Source organism: Apaloderma vittatum, unplaced genomic scaffold, assembly GCF_000703405.1.
Source record: "Apaloderma vittatum isolate BGI_N311 unplaced genomic scaffold, ASM70340v1 scaffold8760, whole genome shotgun sequence".
Classification (NCBI taxonomy): domain Eukaryota; kingdom Metazoa; phylum Chordata; class Aves; order Trogoniformes; family Trogonidae; genus Apaloderma; species Apaloderma vittatum.
Genome location: NW_009692810.1, coordinates 1 through 8,796, shown reverse-complemented (window position 1 = coordinate 8,796; position 8,796 = coordinate 1). Strand labels below are relative to the sequence as shown.

Sequence of the window (8,796 nt, the reverse complement as noted above, 5' to 3'; positions counted from 1 at the left end):
GAGCTGCCGGGCGGTGTCAGCGCTCCCTGGAGCTGGATCCGTCCTCCTGAGCAGTTCTTTGTGGTTCTTCTTCGAGGGCAGAGGCACAAGCAAGGCACGCGTGTATACAAATCATAGGGTAACGGAAACATTCAGGTTGGAAAAGACCCTTGGGACCATCAGATCCAACCTATAACCCTGCTCTACAGAGCCCATGGCTAAACCATCTCCCCCACCAGCACATCTAAACGACCTTTAAACTCCTCCAGGGATGGCGACTCAACTACCTCCCTGGGCAGCATGTTCCAGTGCCTGACTACTCTTTCTGTGAAGTTCATTTTCCTAACATCCAGCCTAAATACTGTGGCAACTTGTGGCCATTCCCTCTGTTCTACTACCAGTTATCTGTGAGAAGAGACCAGCACCAACCTCTCTACAAAGTCCTTTCAGGTAGTTGCAGAGAGCGATGAGGTCTCCCCTCGGCCTCCTCTTCCTCAAACTAAACAGCCCCACCTCCTTCAATCACTCTTTGTAAGATTTATTATCTAGGCCCTTCACCAGCTTTGTTGTCCTTCTCTGCACTTGCTCCAGCACCTCAACATCCATCTTCAATTGAGGTGCCCGAAACTGGACACAACACTCAAGGTGAGACCTTACCAGTGCTGAGTATAGGGGGACAATGACCTCCCTGCTCCTGCTGGTCACACCTTTCTAATACAAGCCAGGATGCCATTGGCCTTCTTGGCCACTTGGGCACACTGCTGGCTCCTGTTCAGACGCTTGTCTACTAGAATCCCCAAGTCGCTTTCGTCCAGACAGCCTCCTCAAGCCTGTAGCGTGGCAGGTAGTTGTTGTGGACCAAGTGCAGGACCTGGCACTTGGCCTTGTTGAAGCCAAGTCCATCCGTCTGTCCATCCAAAAGTAACATACAGAGTAACATACTTACACAATAGAGCTACTGAAATACCATGCTTGCACAATAAAGCCATTGAGCAAACATCCTCTTTAGAAGACATGCGCAATATAGTTAACCTTAAGTGAAACATTGCCGGTATAACCTAGGCATTAACCCAAATATATGATTTTACTTAGTTTTCAAGGGCAGGGTGAGAAAGCAGACAGTAAAGGAACTCGGGGCTGACCCTGGCAGTGGGTGCCTGGCAGCCTTCTCTGTGTCCAGGAGCACTCACCGGCATTTTGTTCACTTACTCAAGACATGATGCTGTTGCTGCAACATGAATCTTTTTATTATTAGGGTCCTCTTTACCCCTCCTCTTTGGCATCCTCCCACAAATAACTCATTCCCAATTTGGAAGCAGAAATGGCAGATTCTCTGCTTGTTAAACATCTGTAATGACTCCATCCTTGAAACAACTACAGCAGTAGGCCTTTCTTTACGATGAAGCAGGCATTTCGATGACAATTTTGCCAATATTCTTGTTTTTTTCCATGAGTCTGTGTGCCTCTGCAATCTTGTGTAGAGGATAAACGCTGTCAACAAATGGTTGGAGATGGGGGGAAGCTCCTCCAGAAAAATACGGTAACACATCTTCTGTGAAGGCTTTCACCAGCCGTTCCTTATACTGAAGAGAAAAACAAAGCATTTTGATGATTATCTTCAACATTTAATTCACAGAGGTGTCTCTAAGCACAGCATACAAAATGTACACAGTTCTGATCTAGTCGAGAGGTGGCGTCCCTGCCCATGTCAGGGAGGTTGGATTAAATGATCCCTAAGGTCCCTTCCAGCCTAGGCCATTCTATGATTCTATGATTCTCAGAGAGACCCTTTCTGACATTGGCATAATGAGACAGACATGTAAACATCCAACAGGTGTAAAACACAAGAAGAAAACTTTAAGATTAATTGTATTTTAATTGAATGAAATTCTCCAAACAAGTGGTATAAGGTCAGTGCAGAACCATTTAAACTCAAACTAATAAAATTCTTGAGAATATTATGCATTAGCACCATGGACAGAACATAACATAGAATTGCAGAATCACAGAAAAAATATATATACATATATATATATATCCTAGGGCTCTATACTGCTGTCTTTTACTGTAATATCTGATAATTTTCCACATAAAGTGATTTTTTCTTGGTAATTTCCCAGCATCAAGTGGCCTTGGTTTCTACTTTGAAAAATTATCTAATACGGGTTTTTTCCTTTCTCCTCTACATCGTCTGCCCCAACTTGGTCAGGTTGCCTGATCACCTAAGTTTTGTTTTTGCTTTGTCCAAATCTTTAGATTATGGCACTGGGTAGTCCTGGGTAGTCCTGTGATTCAGTAGCTGTAAAAGTGAGGCATTTGCAAAAAGAGAAAAGGAGAATTATAATTTAATTTTGCCATGTTTTCCAAAGTATGTAGTAGCAGTTCAAGGTGATGCTTTGTCAATAATCATGTGTTGGATTCTGCTTTAATACCAGTATCAAAATAAAACTCTCAAAAAATAGAATCAGTTTTAAGATCAAGCTGTATACACTGTTGATAGCCAGTACTTGCCTCCTTGTCTCGTGATCTTAATAGACTTGTATGGATGCTCGCTCTTTTAGAAAGCAGCCTGGAAAGCAAATCTCCATGTACTTCACCTCCACTCAGTAGTCCATAAATAATCCACCGGCCATCAGTACTCAGGCAATTGAGATTCTTCTCCCAGTATGAGCCACCGACACAGTCTAAAATAATATCTACTCCAGAACCTCAAGGAGAAACGGGAAAGATTTCAGCAATGTAGTCGAGCTGCATTAAAGGCAGAAGAATTTCAGGCAAAACTAAAACCTTGTTCTTCATAGGTACAGAAACAATCCCGTAATTTTTATTTAAGTCTTTCTACCGAAATCAGGAATTGGCACGATCATTTGTAAGGAATTCAAGAACTGGGCACAAAAAAAAGAATCATTATAGATATGCAGATACAGACTCTGTCATAAACCACCCCAAATGCTTAGAAAAGGGAACTTTTTCTAACAGAGAAGTAAGTTTTGTTCCTGTATTCAAACACTTACAGAGACAGGTGGCAGGATCTGGTCCCATGGTTCCTTGTAGAGGCGACAGTAACACAGGCACAGTATTTATGCCCCAAATGAACATGAAGCCAAAAAAGTGTAAAATGCAGAAAACAGAGCACAATCAAACTAAGGAAATATAGGTTCCTGGGCTGGACAGGACGTTAGGTTTTTTCTGCTCCTTCACCAGCTAAGGTGACAGTTGGAATTGAGCACACGTGCACATACATTAGGAGACACACGCTCCTCAGCTGTAACAGCATCTTCCACAGAGAGGTTCCTACCTTGAGTGAACTCCAAGACCTTTTCACTAAAATCTTCAGTCTTGTAGTTGAATCCTGCAGCTGCTCCGGCATTTGCTGTTGCTTCCAGTTTCTCTTGAGTCCCCGCTGTCACAATGGGAACAGCCTTTGCCAGTCTCACCAGCTGGATGGCTGCCATACCAACGCCGCTAGCTCCAGCATGGATCAGCACGCTCTCGCCCTTCTGTACTTTGACTGAAGGAGGACATAAGGGAAATGGTTACACTTTTGGCATCACCTTTGGATGAAAACATAATCAGGGTAGAAAATACTGAAAAGGAAGCTGAAAGAAATGCTCTTGAGTAGGCTTTGTTTACATCTTCATATCCTTCACAAAAGAAACAAATCCAGGACTAACACAGCTCAGAGTGCACCAGCAGAACTCCCTTTTGATGACTTCAGTGGAATGACTTTAGCTTAGTCCTGTCCGGTTCCGCACATCTGTGACCAAGCTGCTGAGGTGAGCGTCAGCCTTTTTGTACCAGGACCATCCACTGCCACCAACAGAATGCACACTCAGAGGATGTTAATAGAAATCAGGCACTCAGCAATGGAGAAATACCAGAAGCACTGGGTAATGTTACGGACCAGTTCTACCTGTCATTTTACCATCTACTCGTTGCCCTAATGCAATTTTTTATGTTCCACTGATTGCTACCTGAAGTGAGGCACTGAGTAGTCCTGGAGACATGGTCGTTATTGACTACAGACCCCTCAGAAAGCAACAGTGCTCAAAGCAAGTAACTTTCCTGTAGTGAGGCAAGTTACTTGTTTGTCAGCACTTTATTGGAGCTTTTAGGTGCTACCGCTCCGGAGAGTATAAGAAAGGTATTTGTCAACTAAGGAAAACCCTGGCCAGGGCTACTGTTAGTGCCTTGGTAGTGTATTTTTAAAATGAAGAGCATGAGCTTACACCTGTTTTAAGTCAGCTCAGAGGAGATTTTACCTACAACGTCTCTGTGAAACATGGTATGAAAAGATGTTGTCTACTGTAGATCCATAGGCAGTTAGTGAGAAAGTTCATGGTTTGGTCATGCTTGCAGCAGAGTCAAATCTTTAGAAGTAGCACGCATTTTCAGTTGTTTGGAGAACACGTTATTTCAGGGCTTAGTCTTAATGGAAGTTGCCATTCAAGTTGAGAAATACAGATTAAAAGAAAAATTGACCATCTTTCCATATCCTTCCTTGGAAATACACACTCAGAGTAAGTTGTGACTGGGGACACATGGTCCAGATTTCAGGATTTGGGTCTGGCACACCAGATTCTGACCTATGTGAGTGGAGTGACACAGAAAAAGATTCTTCAAAGACAAAGAGCATTCAGAGGGAAGCAAAAAAGAGAGGATTTCATAACAGAAAGGAAGATGAGCTGTTTCGGATAGATTTGCAAATAGGCCTCACCTACAAAATGCAGCAGCTGAAAAGCTGTTAACCAGGCTTCGGGAATGGCTGCAGCCTGAATAAAAGTCATATCATTGGGAATTGGCATTAGAAAGCCTTCGGGCACTGCAACGTATTCTGCTTGGCCACCTCCTGAGAGCAGAGCCATCACGGAATCACCCATCTTCCATCGGCCCTTGCAGCCAGGGCCGAGCCCAGCCACGCTCCCAGCTGCTTCTAAGCCTAAAATATCACTTGCTCCTTTCGGGGGAGGGTACTTCCCTTTCCTCTGAAACAAAAGAAAAGAGAGGGCAAGGAAGGAAAACTCACACATCAATGAGTGTTATTACCTGTGATACTTTGTTCATATGCCTCCAACCTAAATTCATTTCTATTTAATCCTGATTTTGCACCGTGCAAGTGTTCCAGTAATTTGAGGATCTTCTATCCTCTGGCAACACTTCTGGTTTCTTAAGTATGTTTTATTCTTAAAACTCTGTGTGCAAATTCAATTTGTTGCAAGTCCCCTTTGTCCAGCCCAATCCACGCTGGGGAGGTACTATGGTCTCTAGTTGCAGAGTATGGCTTTCAGCTCAGATGAAAGCTGCTCAAACTTAACATTTTCAATGTGATTTTTTCCCCTGCTGGAACTGAGCCAGTGGAACATTTCATGTTCATCTCAAATGACCACAGAATGGTCTAAGCATCTAGAAAGACATGAGCTTTGGTTTTACATCTTTTACTGAAAAGTAGCTGCCTTTTCATGCCATCCCAGCATTGCAGTGACCCAGATAAAAACATTTATTTGCTGAATCGACAACTCTTCTTTCAGTGCAATGAACTCTCCCATTCAAATACTCACCAGGCCCAACCTCTTTTAACTCTTCAGATTTGTGAAGACTTCAGACAGGAGCTTGAAAAATTGGTGTTGTTTTTAGGTACGTAGATCTGCTTAATATACACATACCTGGAGTAAATCGGCCCTGTTCAGAGCACTGGCAGAGACCTTCATGAGAACTTCTCCTTCTCCTGGAGATGGTTTCATCACTTTTTTCACATAGAGGTTTTCTGGACCTCCTGGGCAATCAAAATAGGCTGCCAACATTTTTCTCTGAAAAAAAAAAAAAAGCCTAAACCCAAAACAAAAACAAAACAAAAGAAGCCAGTATGAATGCAGGCTGGAAAATCTTCTGTAATCAGTAACCACAGCTCCACTGACTCCCCTCTGCAGATGGACAATGCTTTGAGCTGTGACACAGTTCAAAGGCAGAAGGAAGAGCTGCCAGAGAAAGCTGAGGAGTTACAGTGTGATGAAACAAATTAACATTGGGAGGCAACATATTGCTGCAAAATCCACTTGGCAAACCATGAAGATCACTTTGCATCCAGGCAGAGCTGTGTGTAGTGCTGACCACCCACCCGCACTACCTGTAAAATAGAACACAAATGAAAATGACATGCTTTGCTCTCGACTTCCTGCGCGATTAGGGCCCCAGTGCTCAACTGACTAAAGGACACAGGCCCTTAAAATAGTGGACACAAATGTGATTTTAAAACCTTTGGCAGAAAGAGCTTTTATTTGGCGGATCTAAAATCATGTAAGTGCTGGTCTATGATTCACTCAGTAGATGACAACCTGAAGATACTCAAAGGCACAATGGTGATTTAGCACTAATGAAAGATAGTAAATGGTTTTAAAAATTCCTATTTATTTCCCATGCCTTGTCAGGCTCCTTTTTGCCTGATTTCCTCTGTTAGAAGGTCTCACTGCTGCAGGAGTCTTCCACGTAACTCCTCAGAGACGGTTCCTCCGTTTTGGCACCAGCAGTTACTGAGATGGGCTGAGATATCAATCTCCTCCCGTCTGGCAAAAACAAACCTGGAGCAGTCTTCCCTCTGCCCCCTGGGTGCTAGGTGGAATGAGGTGAGAAGAAGAGGGAATCACGATGGGAATGACCGTGTTACTTGCTGAGAGTTGGTACTACTCTGAATACAGTACAGAGCTGCTGCCCAAAGACCTGTGCAGGCTGGGCTGCAAGCCAGAGTCTCTTCTGTTGACGCACTCTGGGCCAGACCACCATGCCCCCTCTTAAAAATCACTTGCTTTATGATATCTGAACAGGAAAAGCTAAGACCCTACTTTATTATTTGTTCCAAGACTGCAAATGAGGAATGATAGAACACCTTAAAACCCCAGGAATGTAAATCCCCACGGGGTGGAGCTCTATGGCTATTTCACGGTGAATAAACACTTACAATTATTTGTATAAAATGTAGCTTAAAGGCTTTTCTTTCCTGGGCTGTCTGTCTGTTTTGTTGCAGGTTTTTTTCAGTTGAACCCTTTAATCTAGTCCTACAAAATGTGTCTGATTTAGCACAAAAAATTAATGGGAAGTCCATCACATATCACCCTGTAACAGCAGATGCTTCTCCTCTCTTAACTGTGTCAAAATTCAATTAATTAAAAATAAGATACAAAGGAAGCTTTTATCCCTCTTTCAACGCAGTTCACTAACCCGCACTTTTATAAAATGCTTGTCTCTGTTACTAGAAGCAGACCTACAAAAATAGAAAAAAAATAATACAGTGAGGATCCGAATATCTACATTACTTTCAAATGCATGGAAAACCAGAGGAACCGAAAACCAAGTTTCCAACCAAGTGCAACAACTTCAAACTGTCAGATCTGCCAGCAGCGGCCCCAGGCAACAATTTAAATATGCTACGTGGATCCTGGGCACAATTTGCGTCTCACCTTTTTCTTGTAAAGACGAGAGGGCGTTCTCCACACCGTGAACAAACCCAGCCTGTCCTCGGAACAGAGTCTGACCCCAGTTCCTCCTCTCCCAGCTCTGCCCTTGCCGCCTGCCATTCCCCAGCAAGTCAGCGGGTGGAACAGGACACAGTTGTGGTTTACTTTTGAGGGATGGCCATGAGCAGAGGCAGAACTATTAGTGTATCTCACCATTATTTCTACCCACGGACCTTGTTCGTGCCACGGATTGAGGCAGAAACCTACTTTCCCCTTTGGCGTTGCTGCAGAGATCTGCTGCTCCCCCCCAGCATGCAGGAGGTTTGGTCCAGTTGCTTTGCTGGGCTGGATGCTGCGTATTTGTGCATTCTCGGGCAGAACAGCAAACGGCTGCTTTGATTTCTGAACTTTGAGTAGTTCAGACTTGATTTACTTAAGTTGCATTAAGGGCAAATGAGCTGGGACAGCCTTTAAGCTGTGTATCCTCCTGAGGACGCTTTATTTTGCTCTTGTTCAATGTTTACTGGTTCACATCCGCCAGCCCAGTGCATTTCTACCTAATGTTTTAGCTGCCTGATGGCACCGCTTTGTTGAGCTTTGCTGCTTCTCTCTTCAAAAAGAAGGATCAGATCATGCCTTTCTCTGTGTCCTAGTTGCCAGCCTTCTCCACGGACACCCCTGGTCACAGGGGAGAAACTTGCGTGCCCTTATGAGGTTGCGAGCTGTGCTGGCGGCAGCATATGCCTCCAATAGGGTCTCCCATGCCAGACAGGTCTCAACTGAAGGGTCAGACTAAGTGTGTCCACAGGCAGGATGGGCTCGCTGGCCTCCTGGCAACCATCCGAGGAGGAGGTCAACTCTAACTCCAAACCCGGGCAGAAGGAGCTCGTTTAGCCCTGTAAGGCCATCCATCTAAGAGAAGGATACTCTAAACCTATGTCTTGAGGACTTTGCTGTCACCGTCCAAGCTCGCTAGGCCCTGGCAGATGAAGCTTAGGAGTAAAGGGTGGGGCCAGTTCTGCACACGCTGAGCCTCACCTAAAAAATCCATTGTGCAGGCTTGAAGGTTATACTCACATTTGTAAAGTCCTGTAGCGACAGGCGAGGGACGAAACGGCAGGGGAAAGCCACAGACTCAACCCTGCATGCAGGCGATTCAGGACGTTGGTCACTCGAGACTTACCCCGGAGATGACAGTCTTGTTCTGCAACATCCTGAGTGACCAAGCAGCCTTTTTCAAGGAGAGCACTGCTTGCTCCACACGGAGAGGGGCCTAGAAAAGGTGGCCTAACTAAAGCTCATCTCCACCTTCCACCCGGCTGGTTAACCGCGGCCAAGGGGCATCTTCTGATGTGGTTGAACAAACACA

General features: G+C 44.5%; 1 protein-coding gene across 1 annotated transcript; it reads right to left on the bottom strand.

The window, feature by feature from the left end:
- Positions 1 to 1,228: 1,228 nt before the first annotated feature.
- On the bottom strand, positions 1,229 to 5,780 carry TP53I3 (tumor protein p53 inducible protein 3). The gene is made up of 5 exons (XM_009869374.1): positions 5,643 to 5,780; positions 4,697 to 4,964; positions 3,278 to 3,490; positions 2,491 to 2,687; positions 1,229 to 1,562 (listed from the first exon to the last, which is right to left on the bottom strand). The coding sequence occupies exons 1-5, from the start codon at positions 5,778 to 5,780 to the stop codon at positions 1,374 to 1,376; spliced, it is 1,005 nt and encodes a 334-aa protein (XP_009867676.1). The 3' UTR covers positions 1,229 to 1,373.
- Between the last annotated feature and the right edge of the window lie 3,016 nt (positions 5,781 to 8,796).

Bases quoted from the DNA above. Each gene is read 5' to 3' on its own strand.
- TP53I3 (XM_009869374.1), bottom strand. From the start codon at position 5,780: ATGTTGGCAGCCTATTTTGATTGCCCAGGAGGTCCAGAAAACCTCTAT. The intron at 3,491-4,696 runs GTGAGGCCTATT...GTCCTCCTTCAG, and splicing joins TCAGCTGCTGCATTTTGTAG to TCAAAGTACAGAAGGGCGAG. The intron at 2,688-3,277 runs GTAGGAACCTCT...TTTCTCCTTGAG, and splicing joins GGTCTTGGAGTTCACTCAAG to GTTCTGGAGTAGATATTATT.